Raw genomic sequence first — 24,221 nt, 5'->3', positions numbered from 1 at the left:
GGAGCGAAATCATGAGGACTGATACGCAAAATCTGCCTAAAAACATTTTCCCCGGTGATAGTTCATCGGTAAAACGTATGATCTGAGAAAGCAGCTCTGTCGTCGGTGCCGTGCATGTACCTCATCTGATGAGAGCACCAAGGACTGAGAGAGCCCAGGTGTTTTGGGTTCTGCTCCCAGGCCGCTCAGGTCTGCTGAACTGGTACTGCTGGGGCTGAAGTCATCACTGAAGGTAAAATTCTGAAAAAACAAATAAAGCTCACTGTTAAATGAGCATAGTGAGTGAACCAGAGGTAGGTATGTTTGTAAGTTCTGGAAAGGTTCTTTTTAAGTAATCTTAGAAGAGATTCATATTGGGTTTGGTGACCTTCACCCGGCAGTGGTTGAGAACTGTGCCTTCTGCGCTGGATAGGGAATTCTGGGTGCTTTCTCCATCACATGAAAGGATAGATATCTTAGAGAAATGATTCTTCAACCTCTCTTCAAGGGTACAGCATTCATTATCCTCTGCAACTGCTCAGAGGGGTAATATTAATAAGCCTATATTCTTTGACCCTAATCGTGATAAGTAACAGTGTAAGTAAAAATACAAGATGGTGTGGTGAGCCTGAGTTATTAGGAACAGATGGCAACCCATATTAGAAAGGTAGCTTGAGCACCCCCTGGGAAGGATCGCTTGCTGTTGGCCGTGATAAATACTGTGAGAGATGGCAGATCCTCTCCTGGATGTAACCTTCAAGATGATGAGTTCTGGGGTAGGTCACAGTCTGCCATTACACTAGTAGTCACATGCTAAAATACAACTCTTGCACAGCACCAACGGAGTACCAAAGAGGCTGCAGCATGGACAGAAACACATTTCCAAATAACCACCTGGGGATTGGGGAGGTTGAGGGTGTGTACGTAAAACTTCCCCAGAATTTCATTAAAATGTTCAGTGAATATTAAAGTTAAATAAATTCACAATGACTACATAGCTGCATTTGTAAAAACATTTTAAACCAAATCTGGTGTCTCTCCAGTGCAAGATAATGGTAGAATCTATTCAAACAACATTTAGATTTCTCAGACCCAAGACTGAAAATGTTTCAAGACCAAAGTGGCCTTCTGCTTCCAGAACTTCTTTTGCTAATAATTCTAGAAGGACTGGCTTTCCTGGAACTCTAAGCACCTGACCAACACCATCTTGTTTCCTATTCCCCTTCCTTAGGAACTGGACTGTTAGTTTTCCATTAGGTTCCCTTGCATTGGGTTTAGCTGGTTGTCAAGAATAAATACCATGCCAGAGGCTAGAGAATTCAGTACCAAACAAACGCCAAGTTTGCTAAAACTTCAGAAAAGGAGACGAAATCAGAGCACAAGGAGCTAGGCTAGTAAAACATTTAAGCAGGTGAGCGTTTAACACAGCACATTACCATTTGACATTGTCATTGGAGATATGACCCCAAATTCTGTCAAAACCTTATGAGCTGTTGACCTCAAGAAAAGAATTAAATTCAAGTTAACATTAATCACAGGTTTCTGTTTGAGAGAGAAAAGTGAACATTGATAAAGGGAGACCAAACAACATGTGAAAGTTAGCCACCGTATGTGTTTCAATAAAATGTTAGGTAAGGTTTGCAGCGTCATGCTGGAAATAACCATCGTGCATTTAAAAACAAATAAGCATATAATTCCTCGTTCTGCTAAAGTTAAAAAACTTTGGTGATAGAATTGTAACAGTTTATCAACATGGAAGTTTGATTTAAAAGAAGAAATAAGGGTGCTATGTCAGCATTGGTCTGTTTGAAAGAGTTTCATTTAGATATATTGAACACATATTCAGTCCCAAATTTATTTGTTTTCCAGTAAATCTTGAAGAGCACAGCAAAAATAGTTTTGTAATGTAATTTAAAGTGGAATACTTGGTAAACAGATCTATCATACTGTTCCATGATTCAAATGCATCTTTCCCAGCATGGCTTGACTGTCAAACTGAGATTAACTAGCAGTATGTGAAAAGACAGGCAAATCAAAGATTAACGTACAATCTAGAACGGAACAGTATTAAAGAAGGTGATGGTTAGATGAGGCTTTCTTCCTCCCCCACGCAAGAAATACCATGCATTGTTTACTGCAGTGTTATCACATTGGTTTCTCGGATCCAGAGTACACACACAAGTTGAGAATGCTTTCCAAAGATCGAAGAGGAGGAAGGATTGGGGGTTTTCTTGTTTGCTTTTTAAATCCATGTGTTTTCTACCTTAGACCCCTTTTTATCTGAAATTAGAGTTTCAGGAGAAGGCTGAAGGGGACTTGCAGATGCAGGCAGGTTCCTGAAGGAATAGGATCCTTTCCGGCTTTCGTTAAACCACGAGAAAGGCAGGCCCGCTGATGGCGTGGAGGCCTGAGCAGTGGAGGACAGCTTCGGTTTCCAGTGTTCCAGCCTGCCGCTGAAGATCCTGGGTTATGAAAAGAACGGGTATGTTAGACAAAGAAAAGGCAGATGTAAAACTTATTGAAATGAATTCTGAAGGGACTCTGAATATAGTTTGAAGTCATAGTTTGAGAAATTATTCTACACAACGGATAGAGTAAAAATGTTGCCCTTTTGACTAGAACGTTAATCTTAATAGTTATCTTTTTTTTGTTAATTTTAATTTTTCTTTTCTTTGGGGCCACACCACGCAGCATGCGGAACTTCCCTGACCAGGGATCGAACCTGCGCCACCTGCAGTGGAAGCGCAGCATCTTAGCCACTAGACCACTAGGGAAGTCCAATAGTTATCTTTTTTGCATCTAATTGGATTCTATAACAATGATCAATATTTTGTTATCATTATTGCCACGATGAATTTTATGAAATGTGCCTAATAAATGTATGTGGATAAATTAGTATCAGGGAGGGGCATGGTCTTTTAGGAATTGCTATTAAGTTAATCATCACAGCATTCCCTTTATTTGGGTCACATAACAGTGCCTCACACTAGTGACATGAGCTCATAACCAGCATTCTACCCTGGCCTCCTCTGAGCACAGGTTCTCAAGAGCCTGAAACTTTAGAAAATGATATATTTAAATACTTGGAAATTTCTGGGCTCATGATACTTTAAGCAGAACACACACACCTTATTGGTTTTTCATCATAATCTTAGTGCCTTATCACAGGAGGAACATCAGACCCAAGGTCCTAAAACCGTACACACTTCCTGTGTACATGGCCTTGGTCCTTCTCTCAGAGTCTATTTCCTCATCCATAAAAGGTGGATATTTTATATATATCATATGTGGTTGTTAAGAATTAAATTAGATAAGTGTGAAAGTGCTTTGAAAATGTAAAGGTATAAAGGTCTATGCTTATTTACTACTTAAAGGACTCAAAGGCATTTGAAAAACACAATTTGAAAACAGACTTTTGGGACTTCCCTGGTGGTGCAGTGGTTAACAATCTACCTGCCAATGCAGGGGACACGGGTTTGAGCCCTGGTCTGGGAAGATCCCATGCACTGCAGAGCAACTAAGCCTATGAGCCACAACTACGGAGTCTGCAAGCCACAACTACTGAGCCCGAGTGCCACAATTACTGAAGCCTGTGCGCCTAGAGCCCATGCTCCACAAGAAGAGAAGCCACTGCAGTGAGAAGCCTGTGCACCACAAGGAAAAGTAGCCCCACTCGCCGCAACTAGAAAAAGCCCGTGCGCAGCAATGAAGACCCAATGCAGCCAAAAATAAATAAATTAATTTTAAAAAAAAGAAAGAAAGAAACCAGACTTTTTTCTTAATGCAGTTACCTGCATATTTATATTTACCTTTTGGTTAAAAAAATTTATCAGGAGCTGAGGCAGGAATGGGCAGTAGTTTCTATGCACTTGGAAGAAGTCACCCTCAATATGTCCAAGTGATCTCTGATATAATGTCTATTATTTGTTAGCTGTTGATGTCATGACAACAAAGAGATTCCCCTTCAATTAAAAGTGCCTCAACAGCATGGCTAACGGACAACTTCTGTCCCAGATGTATACTGAATTTCAACCGTCTCACATCTCATTTCTCATTACTTTGAAATATTTCAAATTTACATAGGTAATACAACTCCTAACAATTTCTGTTCCATTTCCGAAGATTATTGTGAGAATCAAATGGGACAATTAATGTAAAAGCATCTTGTAAACTGTAAAGCAATATATGTATAAGGGGATTATGAGAACGATAACTAAAGAGAATGCAGAAGTCAGCGAAGTTTTGGTAGCATACTGAAACCACAGGTTGGGTCAGTAAAAGTGTTTCTCACACTAAAGATTCCAGCAGATCTGATGATTTTAATGGTGTATTTATTTAAAAAAACAAAACAAACCCAAAGGGGTCTGTAAGGATAATAAAGAACAACCAGAGATGTGTCAACCTTCAATTTTATCCTGACGTTGAAACTAAAAAAAATTTGTATCCTTAAATCCACTTACTATCAAAAAATGGGGGGATGTGGGTTTACAATAACTGAACTTAAGAAAGCATGCTAGCAGAGGCAGATTGGTCTTCTGTAAGAAGCACTTTTTATTCCTGGGTCTTGGACCAGTGCAGTGGTCCCCAAATAAGTCTGATAAGGATCATCTGAAGTAGCTATTCAAATACAAATTCTTGGGTACCTGGACTTACCAAGTTAGAATTTGGGGGAGAGGGAGGAGTTGACCTGGAATCTGTATTTTTTAATAATACATGTCTGATCTCACTCTTAAAGTTTTTAATAACTGTATTTATTAATATTATCCTGAATACAAATGTGAGGTTTCTGGAGCAGAAACAGGTTATTATTTACTTACAAAATTTATTGCACTGGTTTCCCATGCCCTAATTTCCTCTTTCCAGGCTGCCACAATGGGAACAAGTTGTCATCGTATACTTGGTCTACATTATAGGTGAGGAATCTAAAAAATATGAATCTGGATGATTATATAGGAGAGGGACAGCTGTCTGCCTTCTTTCCTCTGAGAGGGAGAGATGTCTTATCTCCTTAATGTAAACAATTCAACTTGAGAAGGATCTTGGGTTCTTATGCTTTGGAAAGTAATGTATGTCAGAGTAATATATGTAAGTAATATATGTCAGACTAGTGTCTCCAGCTTTGCAGCCCCGGGAACGTCTCCACAGAGTTGGGTCTCAGCCCCCTCTCCATATCCCCACTTCTGGAAAATGTAATCACATACCTCTGGGGAGGTAAATCTCTCTGCAGGTAAATCTATCTATCTAGTCATAATTTAACTTCTCAGGCTTGTCGTTTAGCTCAGGTCCCACATTCCAGTAAAAGTGCTCACAAAGCTCTGACTGTGCAGAAACGTAAAAATATTTCCCCTGTAGCCCCACACTCTTGTAATTGGGGATATTTGAGATTAATTGGACCTGATGATTATTTTCCTCCTCTTTGGTTATAAATTTCTGAATCAATTAATCAAAGTAACATGGGAATTTTTTAAAGAGTTCCATCCATAATTCAAGTAAGACATGGTAGTGCTTAAATATATGGATACTGTTTTAAAGGTTATAAACAGGCCATAATGAATGACAGCATGAGTATCTTGTCTTACTCCCAAGTGAACTGCCTTTGTCGCAATGCTTTTAAAACAACCACCACTACCACATTAAAAAAAAATTTTTTTTAACATCTTTATTGGAGTATAATTGCTTTACATTGTTGTGTTAGTTGCTGCTGTGTAACAAAGTGAATCAGCTACACGTATACATGTATCCCCGTATCTCCTCCCTCTTGCGTCTCCCTCCCACCCTCCCTATCGCACCCCTCTAGATGGTCACAAAGCACCGAGCTGATCTCCCTGTGCTATGCGGCTGCTTGCCACTAGCTATCTATTTTACATTTGGTAGTGTATATATGTCCATGCCACTCTCTCACTTCATCCCAGCTTACCCTTCCCCCCTCCCTATGTCCTCAAGTCCGTTCTCTACATCTACGTCTTTACTCCTGTCCTGCCCCTAGGTTCTTAGAACCATTAAAATTTTTTTTTTAGATTCCATATATATGTGTTAGCATACAGTATTTGTTTTTCTCTTTCTGACTTACTCTGTATGACAGACTCTAGGTGCATCCGCCTCACTACAAATAACTCAATTTTGTTTCTTTTTATGGCTGAGTAATATTCCATTGTATATATATGCCACATCTTTATCCATTGATCTGTCGATGGACACTTAGGTTGCTTCCATGTCCTGGCTATTGTAAACAGAGCTGCAATGAACATTTTGGTACATGACTCTTTTTGAATTATGGTTTTCTCAGGGTATATGCCCAGTAGTGGGATTGCTGGGTCATATGGTAGTTCTATTTTTAGTTTTTTAAGGAACCTCCACACTTTTCTCCATAGTGGATGTATCAATTTACATTCCCGGGTTCCCTTTTCTCCACACCCTCTCCAGCATTTATTGTTTCTAGATTTTTTGATGATGGCCATTCTGACCAGTGTGAGGTGATACCTCACTGCAGTTTTGATTTGCATTTCTCTAATGATTAGTGATGTTGAGCATCCTTTCATGTGTTTATTGGCAATCCGTGAATCTTCTTTGGAGAAATGCCTGTTTAGGTCTTCTGCCCATTTTTGGATTGGGTTGTTTGTATTTTTGATATTGAGCTGCATGAGCTGCTTGTATATTTTGTAGATTAATCCTTTGTCAGTTGCTTCATTTGCAAATATTTTCTCCCATTCTGAGGGTTGTCTTTTGGTCTTATTTATGGTTTCCTTTGCTGTACAAAAAATTTTAAGTCTCATTAGGTCCCATTTGATTTATTTTTGTTTTTATTTCCACTTCTCTAGGAGGTGGGTCAAGAAGGATCTTGCTGTGATTTATGTCATAGAGTGTTCTGCCTATGTTTTCCTCTAAGAGTTTTATAGTGTCTGGGCTTACATTTAGGTCTTTAATCCATTTGGCGTTTATTTTTGTGTATGGTGTTAGGGAGTGATCTAATTTCATTCTTTTACCTGTAGCTGTCCAGTTTTCCCAGCACCACTTATTGAAGAGGCTGTCTTTTCTCCATTGTATATTCTTGTCTCCTTTATCAAAGATAAGGTGACCATATGTGCATAGATTTATCTCTGGGCTTTCTATCCTGTTCCATTGATCTATATTTCTGTTTTTGTGCCAGTACCATACTGTCTTGATTACTGCACCTTTGTAGTATAGCCTGAAGTCAGAGAGTCTCATTCCTTCAGCTCCATTTTTTTTCCTCAAGATGGCTTTGGCTATTCGGGGTCTTTTGTGTTTCCATACAAATTGTGACATTTTTTGTTCTAGTTCTGTGAAAAATGCCGTTGGTAGTTTGACAGGGATTGCATTAAGTCTGTAGATTGCTTTGGGTAGTATAGTCATTTTCATGATGTTGATTCTTCCAATCCAAGAACATGGTATATTTCTCCATCTGTTTGTATCATCTTTAATTTCTTTCCTCAGGGTCTTATTGTTTTCTGTGTACAGGTCTTTTGTCTCCTTAGGTAGGTTTATTCCTAGGTATTTTTTTATTTTTGTTGCAATGGTGAATGGGAGTGTTTCCTTAATTTCTCTTTCAGATTTTTCATCATTGGTGCATAGGAATGCAAGAGATTTCTGTGAATTAACTTTGTATCCTGCTACTTTACCAAATTCATTGATTAGCTCCAGTAATTTTCTGGTAGCATCTTTAGGATTCTCTATGTATAGTATCATGTCATCCGCAAACAGTGACAGTTTTACTTCTTCTTTTCCGATTTGGATTCCTTTTATTTCTTTTTCATCTCTGACTGCTGTGGCTATAACTTCCAAAACTATGTTGAATAAGAGTGGTGAGAGTGGGCAACCTTGTCTTGTTCCTGATCTTAGTGGAAATGGTTTCAGTTTTTCACCACTGAGAATGATGTAGGCTGTGGGTTTGTCATATATGGCCTTTATTATGTTGAGGTAAGTTCCCTCTATGCCTACTTTCTGGAGGGTTTTTAATCATAAATCGGTGTTGAATTTTGTTGAAAGCTTTTTCTGCATTTATTGAGATTATCATATGGTTTTTCTCCTTCACTTCGTTAATATGGTGTATCACATTGATCAATTTGCGTATATTAAAGAAGCCTTGCGTTTCTGGGATAAACCCCACTTGCTCATGGTGTATGATCCTTTGAATGTGCTGCTGGATTCAGTTTGCTAGTATTCTGTTGAGGATTTTTGCACCGATGTTCATCAGTGATACTGTCCTGTAGTAGTTTTCTTTTTTTGTAACATCGTTGTCTGGTTTTGGTACCAGGCTGATGGTGGCCTCGCAGAATGAATTTGGGAGTTTTCCTCCCTCTGGTATATTTTGGAAGAGTTTGAGAAGGATAGGTGTTAGCTCTTCTCTAAATGTTTGATAGAATTCACCGGTGAATCCATCCAGTCCTGGCCTTTTGTTTGTTGGAAGATTTTTAATCACAGTTTCAATTTCAGTGCTTGTGATTGGTCTGTTTGTCTTTTATATTTCTTCCTGGTTCAGTCTTGGAAGGTCGTGCTTTTCTATGAATTTGTCCATTTCTTCCAGGCTGTCCATTTTTTGGCATAGAGTTGCTTGTAGTAATCTCTCATGAACCTTTGTATTTCTGCAGTGTCAGCTGTTACGTCTCCTTTTTCATTTCTAATTCTGTTGATTTGAGTCTTTTCCCTTTTTTTCTTGATGAGTCTGGCTAATGGTTTATCATTTTGTTTATCTTCTCAAAGAACCAGCTTTTAGTTTTATTGATCTTTGCTATCGTTTCCTTCATTTCTTTTTCATGTACTTCTGATCTGATCTTTAGGATTTCTTTCCTTCTGCTAACTTTGGGGTATTTTTGTTTTTCTTCCTCTATTTGCTTAGGTGTAAGGTTAGGTTGTTCATTTGAGATTTTTCTTGTTTCTTGAGGTAGGATTGTACTGCTATAAACTTCCCTCTTAGAACTGCTTTTGCTGCATCCCATAGGTTTTGGGCCATTGTGTTTTCATTGTCATTTGTCTGTAGGTATTTTTTGATATCCTCTTTGATTTCTTCAGTGGTATCTTGGTTATTTAGTAGCGTATTGTTGAGCCTCCATGTGTTTGTATTTTTTAGTTTTTTTCCTGTAATTGATATCTAGTCTTATAGCATTGTGGTGGGAAAAGATACTTGATATGATTTCAATTTTCTTAAATTTACCAAGGCTTGATTTGTGACCCAAGATATGATCTATCCTGGAGAATATTCCATGAGCACTAGAGAAAAATGTGTATTCTGTTGTTTTGGGATGGAATGTCCTATAAATATCAATTAAGTCCATCTTGTTTAATGTATCATTTAAAGCTTGTGTTTCCTTATTTATTTTCATTTTGGTTGATCTGTCCATTGGTGAAAGTGGGGTGTTAAAGTCCCCTACTCTTACACTGTTACTGTCAATTTCCCCTTTTATGGCTGTTAGCATTTGCCTTATGTATTGAGGTGCTCCTATGTTGGGTGCATAAATATTTACAATTGTTATATCTTCTTCTTGGACTGATCCCTTGATCATTATGTAGTGTCCTTCTTTGTCTCTTGTAATAGTCTTTATTTTAAAGTCCACTTTGTCTGATATGAGAATTGCTACTCCAGCTTTCTTTTGATTTCCATTTGCATGGAGTATCTTTTTCCATCTCCTCACTCCTCTTCTGTATGTGCCCCTAGGTCTGAGGTTGGTCTCTTGTAGACAGCATATATACGTGTCTTGTTTTTGTATCCATTCAGCCAGTCTATGTCTTCTGGTTGGAGCATTTAATCTATTTGCGTTTAAGGTAATTATAGATATGTACGTTCCTATTACCATTTTCTTAATTGTTCTGGGTTTGTTACTGTAGGTCTTTTCCTTCTCTTGTGTTTCCTGCCTAGAGAAGTTCCTTTAGCATTTGTTGTCAAGCTGGTTTGGTGGTGCTGAATTCTCTTAGCTTTTGCATGTATGTAAAGGTTTTAATTTCTCCGTCAAATCTGAAAGAGATCCTTGCTGGGTAGAGTAATCTTGGTTGTGGTTTTCCCTTTCATCACTTTAAATATGTCCTGCCACTCCCTTCTGGCTTGCAGAGTTTCTGCTGAAAGATCAGCTTTTAACCTTGTGGGAATCCCCTTGTATGTTATTTGTTGCTTTTCCCTTGTTGCTTTTAGTATCTTTTCTTTGTATTTAATTTTTGATAGTTTGATTAATATGTGTCTTGGTGTGTTTCTCCTCAGATTTATCCTGTATGGGACTCTCTGTGCTTCCTGGACATGATTGACTACTTCCTTTCCCATATTAGGGAGGTTTTCAGCTATAATCTCTTCAAATATTTTCTCAGTCCCTTTCTTTTACTCTTCTTCTTCTGGGACCCCTATAATTCGAATGTTGGTGCGTTTAATGTTGTCCCAGAGGTCTCTGAGACTGTCCTCAATTCTTTCCATTCTTTTTCCTTTATTCTGCTCTGCAGTAGTTATTTAATACACTATTTTATCTTCCAGGTCACTTAACTGTTCTTCTGCATCAGTTATTCTGCTATTGATTCCTTCTAAAGAATTTTTAATTTCATTTATAGTGTTGTTTATCATTGTTTGTTTGCTCTTCAGTTCTTCTAGGTCCTTGTTAAATGTTTCTTGTATTTTTTCAATTCTCTTTCCAAGATTTTGGATCATCTTTACTATCATTAGTCTGAATTCTTTTTCAGGTAGACTGCTTATTTCCTCTTCACTTGTTAGGTGTGGTGGGTTTTTACCTTGCTCCTTCATCTGCTGCGTATTTCTCTGTCTTCTAGTTTTCCTTAACTTACTGTGTTTGGGGTCTCCCTTTCGCCAGCTGCAGGTTCGTAGTTCCCACTGTTTTTGGTGTCTTCCCCCAGTGGGTAAGGTTGGTTCAGTGGGTTGTGTAGGCTTCCTGGCGGAGGGGACTGGTGCCTGTGTTCTGGTGGATGAGGCTGGAGCTTGTCTTTCTGATGGGCAGGACCACATCCAGTGGTGTGTTTTGGGGTATCTATGAACTTAGTATGATTTTAGGCAGCCTCTCTGCTATTGGGTGGGGTTGTGTTCCTGTCTTGCTAGTTGTTTGGCATGGGGTGTCCAGCACTGGAGCTTGCTGGTCATTGAGTGGAGCTGGGTCTTAGTGTTGAGACAGAGATCTCTGGGAGAGCTCTCGCTGATTGATATTACGTGGGGCCGGGAAGTCTGTGGTGGTCCCATGTCCTGAACTCGGCTCTCCCACCTCAGAGGCTCAGGCCTGACAGCCAGCTGGAGCACCAAGACCCTGTCAGCCACACGGCCAAACTTTAAGCTTGATTTATTTAATTCGAGTGCCCATCCTTGACTCTGTTCCCATATGGAATGGATCTTGATCTTATATATCCTTTTCTTAATCCTCCTTGGAACGAGGAAAAAGAGAGTAATGTATCACTTCATTCCCAGCATAGAGTTCACTGTCCACTACCACTTTTAATAGGTAGGAAATAAGAATACTGTTGCCAAATTGTTGTCATTCTAATGCCCTATTTGAAAAGGACTTTTGGTAGTTCAGATCCTGGCCAGGTAACGTTTCAGAGAAAATCTGCAGACCATGTCTCATTAAACCCTTTCATAAAATTCTCACTGCCAGGGAAATACTCAAGAGTAAAAATTCCATGTGGACTTGTACATCCAGCACTGAAGACGGGTCCGAAGGCCAATGTGATGAATGAGATCATAGAAGCTCAGCCTTGGATAATATCCAGAGGCTTTCTGCTCTAGCTTTCCACACCACGATAATGGAGGAACAAAGGAATAGTCACATAGAAAGCAAAGAAAGCCCACTTCTAAGGAGACAACCACTGTCCTCACAGCTGCAAACCACCAGATCCTGGGATATTTTGAAGACTATTTTCGAGGTCTGGCTGTGCCCCTGCTGGGGCTGTATCCTGTCCCCCTCACTTCTTTGTGTATCCTTGACTCTAAAACTCCCTGAGCTGATGGAACCTCTGTGTGGTTCCTAGTATCCTTCAAAAAACTGAACAGTGATATGCTTCCATTTGCTTGGACCTAGAGTATAGAATATTCATTTAAAAGAGCAAACTCTTCACTACTTTAAAATTATAGACCTATCAGCTCACCAGCTTTCTAAAATAAATGCCAATTTCCTTTTGGATATACAACTCTCGGGCCTACAAAAGGAGCAGAAAGGGTTTGGTAACAGTTATTCTACTATTGACCACTCTTATAGTCTGTTTCACTTTGTGGAGAAATCTGTTAAGAATAACATAAAATTCTTCCTTCCCTCCTTCCCTCCCTCCCTTCTTAACTTTTTTGACTCTGAGGGCAAGGTTATGGGCCAAGGGGCATAAACTCCATACAGATCCTTAATAACTCCCTTGAAAAATCAAGATTGGTAGAAATGAATACTTAATAGATCTGAAAATAATTTCTAGAGGATCAAAACAGGTATGTGTTCTATACTTGCTTCATTTTCTTTTTTAGCTTATACACTAATGACTTACTATCATTTTTGGAAAAAACAGATTCATAAATCACTGCTATATCTCTGATTGTTTTATTGTTAGGAACTGGGAGAAAGCATGTCTTCAAATTAAGTCTCTATAATCCGAAAATGCCATTTGCTGGGGGTGTGAGGTGGGGAGAGTAACTGCCTCCTGGCATTTAAATGGTTTAACAACTCTATAAAACAATTAACTCATTTATATATCTTGAAACCAGTTTACCCTGGTGCTAGCACCCCAAAATTAAGTTGCTCAGGTAAACATTCCATGGTGATTTTTTTTTTTTGGTTTAATTTTGAATACAATTAAGTATTCAGAGTCTAATTGGATGTCATCAAAATATAATTAGGAGTTCAGGAACTTCCAGAACAGAAAAAGTATAAACAGAATATAGAATTCAAGCAGGTAGTAAAGGAGGTTAATTGAAGAAAGTTAGGTGCAACCAGAGGAAGGATTGCAGACCTCCATTTACTCAAATCAGAGGAAGTAATTCTGCAAGGTTCTAACATCCACCCCTTCTGTAGGGGACTGAGAGACCTGAACAGGTAACAGCTATAACAAGCAGGTGTCCATCTGCAGCCAGGCCAACAACCTTGAAATATCCTGCTTCTAGATCCTGAGTTATGGTCTAAATATCTGATCAATAACTAACAGCCCATTAGAGATGGTCAGCGTAGAGTGCTTAACCTTAACTTATGATGGGGTTCAGGACACGCTACCCCCAAATAGGGCACACCTTGGCATAGTGAATATTTTAAGCTATGAATATTTTAAGGAATTTGAGAAATGGCAGGTGCAGGAAGGGCTCTCTGACCTTCCCCATCTCCCCTGAACCAGGTCATAAGACCCTCATGTAAGAGAGGTGCCCTCCCTATACCCAGAGGAAAGGAGCATCCTTAATTCCATAGATGGACAGATGCCAAGAGGAACCTGAGCAAATGAATGAACAGGCTTGGTTAAGTTTCCCCAGTTTACTACCTTTAGGCTCATACCTTTCTGTCCTATCACACTTCCCCACAACTTTCCATGCTTCATCAAACCTACGATAAAAATTCTCCAGGCTTAACTCCTTCTTTGGGTCTTTATTTCCTAATGAAGGCTCCTGTGTCTCATAAAACTTACATTAAATTTGTATGCTTTTCCCTTGTTAATCTGTCTTCTGTCAGTCTAATTTACAGGACTTCAGTTGAAGAACCTAGGAGTGTAGAGGGAAAAATATATTTTTTTCCTCCCGTACACTCACTTGAGATGGAGAAACTGTTCTCTTAATGAGTCTCCCCCATACTGGGAAGATATAAAATGAAACAGCAAGATGATTATGTAAATAAAATCCATATTATCAAAACAAAAATATTAGTTTAGGAATAATAAATATACCGGTTAGTTTTTAAGAAAATTTGTATTATTAGAAACTGAGAAAGAAACTCGTCTATTGAGTCTACCTTAATATATTTAACTGATTTCAGATTTAACTAATTAGGTGTAAAACTACCACACTGATAAAGAGTATTGGGATGTTTAGAGTCACTGTAGTTATTTTAATTTAGTAGATTTTCAAGAGTTTTTTTTAAGTAGGAAAAGTGTTGATTTGTTAGGAATGTAAGTTTGTCAGGTTTTAGGCACTGGAAATTACTTAAAAGGAAAACTAAATAGATTAAATTTATACCTGCAGCTAAAAACAGGACAGACAATTATGGGGGAACAGGTCTGCTCTCCTGAGGCTAAGCTAATATTGTTCGAACAATTTTTTTTATTTCATATAAAATTTTTTTATTTCATATAAAATTTTTTTTTCATATAAAATTTTTTTTTATTTCATATAAAATTTTACTCGTGTAAAACGAAATGACGGGATTTCTAAGTTGAGCTAAACTCAAAAAAAGCTAGGTTTTAAAATTGGACACTTTAACAAATTACTCTTAATTTATAACCCAAATAATCCTCTTTTTAAGAACAAAGCTACTACCTTTGGGCATTAAAAATATCAAGTGAAGGGGAGAGCCCACGTGAGCTACATGGCCAAGGTTAAGTTCTCCAGTGGTGAGTTTTTGCCATCACTGTTCCTGGCCACTAGTGGCTTGGTAACGTGCGCTCTAAAACTTTTCAGGCTCAAATTATTCTGCCATTTTCTAATGGCCATTCTCCACCGGCGTTTATAGCTACATTTTTGTTTCTTGTTTTTTAAAATGTTTTTTTTTTGAAGGAAAAAGCTGGCTCCTCTCTGGGGTGCCTCTGTGGACCGGGTTTAGGCAGAGAAAGGGGTTTCTCTCTCTGTGTACATGTGTTTATCCCACTTCTCAGCTCTTCTGAAAGGGTGTGTTTCAACTCCAGCTCAGGAGCAGAGGCTTGGCCCTTGCTCAGCAACAGGGCAGAACTGCCCTCCAGATACTTGTCATGCAGTATAATCTCAAACTCACTGTAGTACCATGATTTATCTAAAGTTTCTTTGAGAGAAATGGCATCTATGAAGGATTGCCTGAACTATAATCCATATAGTCCATGTATTCGTCAAGATATTACCAAAGTCACCCCTGCATGAATGAGACTGCCAGAAAAATATGTCCAGAAAATATTTAGTTTTATATCCCTGCAATAAGAATTACTTTAAGCGTTAATAGTGATGATAGCCATTTATATTTATTAAGGACTTAAAATGTGCATAAATGTTATCTCAACCCCCTTAATGACCTGAAGAGGTAAATATATGTCTCCATCTTATTGATGAGAAAACTGAGGTACAGAGAGGTTAAGTAACTTGCTCAAGAGGACAAGTGGCAGAGCTGCGATTTGAACTCGGGCTCTTAATCGCCTTGACATTATGCTCTTGGCTTTTACTGGAGGTCACTGTTATATTTACTATGAAAGTACTGCTGAAGATGTTCTAAGTACCAACCTTACTTTTTGCTTTATCTTGTTTTACCCTATCTGATTTACTTTTAAAATAAATTATACTGTTGTACCATATATATTTTTGTATATAAACAAATAATATTTGGAACAAAGAGGAGTACATACAGATAAAAAAAGAATGAACAAACAAATGAATACATGCTAATTTACAGACCAACAAAATAAAGAGTCAGAAATCAAGAGTATGGTTTTCATAGAATCGTATAGATCAACACTGTCCAATAGAAATATAATATGAACCACATAAGTCAACTAAAATTTTCTAGTGGCCACATGGAAAAAAAGAGGTAAAACTAATTTTTATAATATATTTTATCTCACCCAAAATATTCAAAATATTATTTCAACATGTAATCAGTATTATAAAATTATTAAGATACCAAGATATGTCACATTCTATTCTTTTCCATGCGAAGTCTTTGAAATCGAGCATGCTTTTTCTCCTACAACACATCTCGATAAAGACAAGCTACATTTCAAGTGCTCAAGGGCCACATCTGACTAGAGATTACCATGCTGGATAGTGCAGGCAGAGATGGATAGGGAGTTACAGACCATGTAGTTTTAGTTGACCACACTTATTTTTTGGTAGGAAACCAAAGTCCAAGGAATTCAGACTTACCTATGGCAAAGTCAGGACGAATACTGGATTCCAGCTCAGTGTTTTCTCCACTGTTCACACTTCTAAGGTGAAAGCAGATCTGCTTCCACAGAGGAGCGCCATCTCCCTTCCCCATAATTTTCCCACGCGCCACCCTCTAGCCTTGCTTTGAGATATCTGCTCACAGGGCTTTCCATTCAGTGACTAAAGTGGGAGCTTCTCCTACAGAGCTCACAGGGCTTTCCATTCAGTGACTAAAGTGGGAGCTTCTCCTACAGAGCTCCAAAAATAGACACTCCACTGACACCAGTGGCTCCTTACTCTTAAGGAGAGTATTTTATCTTACTCTTTGGTATGTACTTTAAGGGATGAACAAGCTCTGACGATTAAGCGTTTCCTGCTTTTGTTATCCGCTATGTTATCTGGTTAAATCAGAAAGTTCACTGAGCACGTATTTGAAAAGGACAGAACCAAACCATATATGTCTGTAGGGTTTACTTCTTCTTATTTTAATCTCATCTATTTGTTTCATGTTGGTCATGTATTTGAATCACTTTGTCTCCACAAGGAATACAGTTAATTCTTTACTCTTTGGGAAGGAAAAAACTAAAACCAAGACCACATTTAGAGAATGTCTGGCCTCTTTCAAGTCCGGTAGCCTTAGGTTATCACTGATTGAATGACCTCATCAGATTTTTACAATCTTATAAGAACTGGATGAAAAGCCTAAAAGATAAGATTACTAACTCAATTTGTGAATCCTCCTTTTTCTGAGAAAACCTCACAGGAGTGATGAGTTTACCCCCAGTTCTTCTCCACAACTGCAGTGGGACCCTGCAGCTGATGGTGCTTGCCACCCACCTACCTTCAGGGGCCCTGTGAAACCAATTCAACTGCATTATGCTCCTACTGGGCAGTAACTGTACTTCCTGCAATATGTTCTGAATACGGTTCTGGCCCATTATTCATCTACATAGGAGAATGGAGGCTGTCATTAGATTTGATTACTGTTAACCAATTACTGTGATAGCTCAAAAATTTATTTTTTTGAAACTGAAAAAATCCTTCTTCTTCCCTGCCCTACTGTTTCAATTACATGAATTCCTTTCAGTCCTGTCAACCTTCTACTGTAATTACAAATAATTATGAAACTATGATTCTAACTGAAAACTACTTTGTAATGTTGTACACGTGAATTGTTTGTGACTACTGATGCGGAGAGACTGCAGAGTTAATGTTTTAAAATGTAGCTGACTAGGCAGCCTAGCTGGCTGCTGCTTCAAAAGCTGGTTATCGGCTGCCGTTAAGCAGCACGATGATGACCGCCCACCCTGGACTATGGTGGTTTTGCCTGGAGTAAGGTGAGTATTTGCCAACAGAGTCAAGACCTGCTTGACTTTCACCTGCAATTTACACAAGGGCGTGAGAACTCTCTGGCTCCTACCACGAAATTCAGTCAAACCTTCTCCCCTCCACTCTGTTGGATGCCTGCGCTTATGTCCCATTGAGGGTGGGGCCCCAAAGGTGAGAGGCAGTGGCTGCCTCAGGAGCCCAGGGACCGAAGGGAGCACAGTGTCACTTCAGAAGTGTTCAAGTTTCTCTCCCGTTGTGCATTTGGGCATCTCTCTCTCTCCCTTAAACGGTCTCACTATCTGTTGTTGTTTTTTCCCCTGAGCATATTTGATAGTTTTCTATTCTTAATTCTAAGGCATAAAGTAGACTGTTTTATATTTCTCACTCTAAAACCACACAAAGTTAAAAGTGCTCTTGAGTTGCATTATGGCCTTATTTTTCCTGAGATTCCTGTCCTTAATATAAACAGAGCTTTCTTGCCTTTCTCCATTGTACAGCATAAAGGAAACCCAGACTAACAAAAATAATTAATTTTGGAATTCTCTCTTCTCATCCCTCACCCTCTCCCCCATTCTCCTGTAATCCCAGGGAGAAGGTACAATTTCTCACCAAGGTGTATGGCAGAAAAGAGAAAAAAGGAAACAGCTGGGGACAACCTATAAAATGGATAGGTGGTCCCCAAATAATTTTACATTCTTTTATTCTTAGCATTTTGTCTGTTTCTTCCTTAGTCTATACTATTGGGATGATTCCCAAAATTCATAAATAAATGTAAACATCATTAGATGCTTAAGTAACTAGGAGGTGACATGCAGTGTTGGAAAGACATCTGGACAGGAGGCCAAGCACCAGCTAACTGACATTAATTGCTTGTTGCATAATCATGGGCTAATCAATTAAATTCTATGAAGGTGAAGTTCTTCATCAATAAAGTATGGTATTATTATCTGCCCTCCCAATCTTATTGTAAGGATCAAATGAAATGATAAATATAAAACTTCTTTGTAACTTGCAAATAATAATAAGAATTATAGCAGATTGCTATCATTATTATTATTATTGAATGCCTCCTATGTGCCAGGTACCATTTTAAACGCTTTACATGAAAACTCATTTAATCCTTACACTAACAGGTAGCTACTCTTATTATCCTCATTTCATATATGAGAAAACAAAGGCACAGAGGCTAAATAACTTGTCGAAGGTTTTAAAGGTAGTGACTGGGAGAGCGCTGATTCAAACCCAGGCAGTTGGACTTCAGAGACAGCTCTGTGCTTTACTGTCTCCCTATATAAACCTAAGTTTACAATTATGTAATCTCAGCATAAAGTTGGGAAAGCTTGACAATGTGCTATACAAAGCTCACTTCTCTATAGGAAAGTCTCTATTGAACAGTAAGCATAGTTGATGGCGCCAGCAAAAATCAACTTAATAGCTGAGTTCAGTGAGACACTGGTCTTTCTTACCCGCATGTGGACCGAACAGTCTTGAAAGCCAACAATATACTTAAATGCAAAATTACCCTTTCAGACTTATAACCAGAAGACACAAGAATTGTGGGTAGCCAGGCAAAAAAGCTGAAATGTGTCTAACTGACACATCACATAGATACATTTATACTGTATTTAGATAAACATTTATTAAAACTGTTCATGTGACCATAATTCTGCAATTAAGCCAATGGATCTACCCAAGGCCAGGTGTAGGCTTCAATCGGAGTAAGACAAATACCAACTGCAATTTGTTTTCATCTCACCTCTAGCTGTATCACTTCAGCACAGAGATAACGACCACTAATTCCGGTTAACAATGGAAAGGGGCCAGAAAGTTTAGATGCAGAGATACATCTGTTCTTAATCACCCACCCGTACCTGCTACCTGGAGAAAACCTACTGGCTTCTTTCTCTTTTTCTTTCCATTTCTTTCCCTTGTTGGAATTCCTTCGCAAAGGCGCCCTATAATGACAGCACACAGTCAGAAAGGGGAATTTGACATTTTCTCCTTTAATCCTTCTCTTACAGAGGGCTTGCTTTTTAACTTCATGAAGAGCTTACCCCAGATCCACAAACTTCCGCTTAATTTTTCCTCCTCGCACCACCAACAAACTTGATGCCCTCAGTGATCTGGGACCTTTGGCACCATCTAGGATATACATATATGTGAAAAAAGCAATTATTATCATTTTTAAAAAGCTACTGTCAAAAGTCATTGCGTCTCTGAATCTGTGGGGTTTGCATCAATTCCTAACAGTAAAAGAAAATACTGGATGCCTTTATTAACATACAGGAAACATAGCTATGTTGAGGAACATTCAGTCAAACCAGGAGAGGTCCTGTTAGACAGAAGCCCAATACTTATCACAAAGAATTTTAGCTGCAAATAAACTGGAATGAAAAAAAATAAGCAAGAATAAACACTATCAAATCATTCTTTACATTCAAAGCAGGGACCAAATGACTTTCCTTCTGTTCCTTCTCTGGCTCCAACTCTTTGCTTCAAATGTCTGGCCTCTGTCCTCCATGCCTTTCTTGCCTTTGGTTTTAGCACCTTCTGACAGGACCCCAGCTCACTTCCCCCATATGTCCCAAGTCCAGTAAAGAACGTCACCCCTGAGAGTCTAAGAGATTAGGGAGAAAGTGAGAGTCAAAGCTTTCCCTTCTCATCTGCCCCTTGCTAATGGCTTGTGGCCAGTCTTGGGATAGAGGAGACAGAACATGGGGGAGACTTCTCAAGCAGGAGCTCAGCTATAAAACATTTATATTTTTGAAAGGTCTTTTTTTAGAAGCTGGCTTTAAGCACAACTTGGCTGGCTTCCCATGATGTAGAAGACACCAAAAACCTCCCCAGTGCTTGCAGCTGAATGATGTCTGCCTCTCTCCGAGTTACGCTGGCACTCTAAAGCACAGCAGCTGCTGGGGGATGGGGACCCTTGAAATGGTGCCAAAAACCAGTCAGAGGAGACGCTTTGCCAATGGAATTCAATGTCAGTTGTAGGAACTAGATTCCACTGGTGGCACTTACTCTACCTTGGACAAGGTAGAAACTCCTAAGGCTCTACTTGGAGCTATTTAGCAAAGAATGCTGTTTGGCATTATATTTCAGCATATCCAGTCATCTGAGATCATTAACAAGGGGTGTCTTTGATGTATATCTGTGTATGAAACTGCTCTTTCCCAATTGTCTGTTGGTGTCTTTCTCTTTCTAAAATTGAAAAGAAAATCCAGCAACCTTCTGGCATGGAGTGTAGTTCTCCTAAGAGAATGTTCAATTAACCTTGCAGTTAATTTTGCTTATGCTTTTTGTCTATTTCAGGAGAAACTTCTAAACACACATAACTTACAAGCCATGATGTGCACACAGTTCTCATTTAGGAGTCTATTTTCGAAGCTCTGAAGAAGCACAGGATGTTGAAAAATACTCTAAGGATTTTTAGCAATGAGCTTTTCATAGTTTTAGTTAATGATACACAGATTATAATAATCAATTCCTTGAAATGTACATAATCAAATAGAAGAGTAAGAAATATGTCCACGTCAAAATCCACTTCTAACCTCAAATATTTATTATGGCTCTTTGCATCATTACTCTTTGGGTAACTGAATTAAATAGCCACAGATGTGACACATGCACATAAAAAAATATACACACATGGCACAAACTCACTCTAAGGTGATTTTGCTAATGGACATTAAAAAAAAAAAGCAGGATTTCAAGTTTCTTAACAGAAGCTGAAGGAAAGAAAGTACTGGATTCTTCCAAATAAATTCTAGAGCAACTCTCAACAGCTAGGAATGTGCAAAGTTAAAAGGAGACTGCCTTATTAATTTCGGAAATAAAGGTGCCTGGGAGATATTTTAACGAGTGGTGCTAAGACCAGATGAAGCAATGTACGTGGCAACACTCTGTAACCTATTAGTGTGGCAGTTATGTGGACATCTTGGGACTAAAAGCCTGATTCTGCCCATCAGAGAGCCTGCTGCTAGGCAACCTCACATCATTATCTCACACATTTGCCAAAGTGTGTTCCAAGGAACACTTCAATGAATTCTTTCAAAAGGCCGAAGAGGCAAGATTAAGTAATAATGCACTTTCCCACTTTAAATCAATCAAATCCATCATTAATGTACCTCAGAACTTCTAGTCTGCATAAAAACCAACATTGGATTGGTATGATTTCAGGAAAAGAAAAAGAATTGTGACATTTTTGTTTGTTATTTAGCTGTATGTGGAATTTCTATTAGGCTTTTTGAAATCTCTCCAATACTACGTTGACGAGCAATTAGAAGTCCAAGTCCTCATGTTGGGTGACCCAGCTTTAATCTTTGGCAACCTGGTCTTCATTTTCAAAGGTAATGATTGATTTCCTGAGCTAAATACTAAGGCCTTTTCTGGGACTGCATTCTTCTTAGTCTCACTGCAACAAGACCCTTGACTACCTCTTCTTTTATTCTGGGGACTCTGAAATCTACCTCCCAGCCCTGGCTTTTTTTTTTTTTTTTTTTTTTTTGGCGGTACGCGGGCCTCTCACTGTTGTGGCCTCTCCCGTTGTGGAGCACAGGCTCCGGACGTGCAGGCTCAGCGGCCATGGCTCACGGGCCCAGCCACTCCGCGGCATGTGGGATCCTCCCGGACTGGGGCACGAACCCGTGTCCCCTGCATCGGCAGGCAGACTCTCAACCACTGCGCCACCAGGGAAGCCCCTGGCTTCTCTCTCGAGCTCAAGACCTCCTCTACTAAAAATGAGTTAATCACCTTTCCCTCATAATGCTTCTGATTTCCTACTTTCTATCAATGACAAGACCGTGTTTTCTGAGGCTAGAAACCCTGTGATCAGTTTTGACCTCCTCACTCTCTTCCCCCTGATCTTGTCAAGTTACATACGTTTCAACAGTTCTCATATCATTCTTTCCTGTCATTGTCTATTGCTCCTCCACCTTTCAGGGTCTCTTAACTCATCTCCTCATACCTAGTGTCTTTTCCTTTTTATTCCTCTGCTCAAGCATCTTGTGGTTTTCTAGTAATATGATAAGGTATCTAAGGTATTTAAATTCTAGAGCTATAGACCTAACCTACCTGTTCAATTTTACGAGCAATCACTCTAACCTGAATAAACAGACTGCTTCCAGCAGGCTGGGACAGCCCCACTCCTGTCATTTCATCTTACGTGTGCCTGTCTCTATCAATGCCATCTCCCTGCCTTATATGCCTTCCTTACCTATCTTTTCTGTTTTTTCAGTCCTTCAGTAGTTACTCTAATTGTATTTTCTTTGTCATGTCTCGTTTACCAATCTCAGCTAGGGTTAACCTCGCCGTCCTCCAAGCAATGATAAAATTTACTATTTCTATATGTATAAAGGCCTAATGCAACATAATAATAAGTGAATCCTGTAAAGATTTCTACTTGCAAGGACATTAATTCAACAAATATTTCTGAAGACATGTTCTGTGTTAGGCAATGCGCTAACGGCCACATATACACTTAGAATAATGAACAAATCACAAACAGAAAACTGATAGTACTTCATTTACTCAACCTTGTCTGAACAAAGGCCCACTGCTATGTAAGTCCAGAGACTAAAACTTTAGTATTAGGCTACTCAAAGAATAGACAGGGGGAAAATATTTTCATGCCCTTTATTGCTATATAATTTGCTTAACAAACCTCTAGGAATAATCTTTTACTTTCTCTAATTTTAACTGAAATGGGGTTAGATGTTTATCATTTAGCCAGTTGTAATGGGATTCTTTCTATCCTAGTTTCCACTGAGGTCCCACAAATATGACAACAAAATTATGACTTGTGAATGTGGTACTGGTGCAATTTAGAAAACACCCAACTTCAGTTAGGTGTTCAATTGAAGAACGGAGAATTTGCCCCAGGAATGTAATCAACTACAGCTGTAACTTAATTATTACCTTTGTGGTACCTTGTTAGATCAAAAGTAATGGTATATCACTTTAAAAAATCTTGATAAACAGCAACCAATGACTAAGACATTTTCAGAGTTTATCCAGCAATGTTGAGTGGAAGAAAATGTATGTCTAAACCAGGAGTCAGCAAACTTTCTGTAAAAGGCCAGAGAGTAAACATTTTAGGCTGTGGGCTACTGACTCTGCCACAGCTATTCAACTCTGCTACTGTAGTATGAAAACAGTATGTAACTGTTTGAGTGTGGTTGTGCTCCAATAAAACTTTACTTATAAAAACGGCTGGCAGGGGCTTCCCTGGTGGCACAGTGGATAAGAATCCGCCTGCCAATGCAGGGAACACAGGTTCAAGCCCTGGTCCAAGAAGATCCCACATGCCGCAGAGCAACTAAACCCGTGCACCATAACTATTGATCCCACGTGCCACAACTACTGAAGCCCACGTGCCTAGAGCCCGTGCTCTGCAACGAGAAGCCACCACAATGAGAAGCCTGCGCACCGCAACAAAGAGTAGCCCCCGCTCGCCACAACTAGAGAAAGCCCACGTGAAGCAACGAAGACCCAGTGCAGTCAAAAATAAATAAATAAATAAATTAAATAAAAGCGTTTATCTCATCGGAAAAAAAAAAGGGGGGTGGCGGGACTTCTCTGGTGGTCCAGTGGTAAAGAATCCACCTTACAATCCTTACAATGCAGGGGACGTGGGTTCGATTCCTGGTCAGGGAACTAAGACCCCACATGCTGTGGGGCAACTAAGCCCATGTACCACAACTACTGAGCTCACGCGCCTCAACTAGAGCCCGCGTGCTGCAAACTACACAGCCCAGGCGCCTTGGAGCCTGCGCACCACAACTAGAGAAGAGAAAACCCACACGCCACAACTAGAGAGAAGCCCATGCACCACAACGAAGAGCCCGCACACCGCAACAAAAAATCCCACATGCCTCAATGAAGATCCCGTGTGCTGCAACTAAGACCCGATGCA

At 39.2% G+C, this 24,221-nt stretch overlaps 1 protein-coding gene across 11 annotated transcripts in view; it reads right to left on the bottom strand.

Moving 5' to 3' along the window:
* Positions 1-24,221, bottom strand: part of PPP1R9A (protein phosphatase 1 regulatory subunit 9A) — a 327,785-nt gene that overhangs the window by 5,391 nt on the left and 298,173 nt on the right. For 9 of the 11 annotated variants that reach the window (XM_060304610.1, XM_060304615.1, XM_060304611.1 and 6 more), the window contains 4 exons: positions 19,363-19,450; positions 19,180-19,263; positions 2,243-2,441; positions 121-240 (listed from right to left, as the gene is read on the bottom strand). In XM_060304610.1, the coding sequence (XP_060160593.1) occupies positions 121-240; positions 2,243-2,441; positions 19,180-19,263; positions 19,363-19,450 (491 nt within the window). The remainder of the gene's footprint in view (positions 1-120; positions 241-2,242; positions 2,442-19,179; positions 19,264-19,362; positions 19,451-24,221) is intronic. The other 2 variants (XM_070046348.1, XM_070046349.1) reach the window with 1 other exon arrangement.

Source organism: Globicephala melas, chromosome 9 (genome assembly GCF_963455315.2).
Source record: "Globicephala melas chromosome 9, mGloMel1.2, whole genome shotgun sequence".
Taxonomy (NCBI): Eukaryota; Metazoa; Chordata; class Mammalia; order Artiodactyla; family Delphinidae; genus Globicephala; species Globicephala melas.
This window is presented reverse-complemented; position numbering and strand designations above follow the sequence as displayed.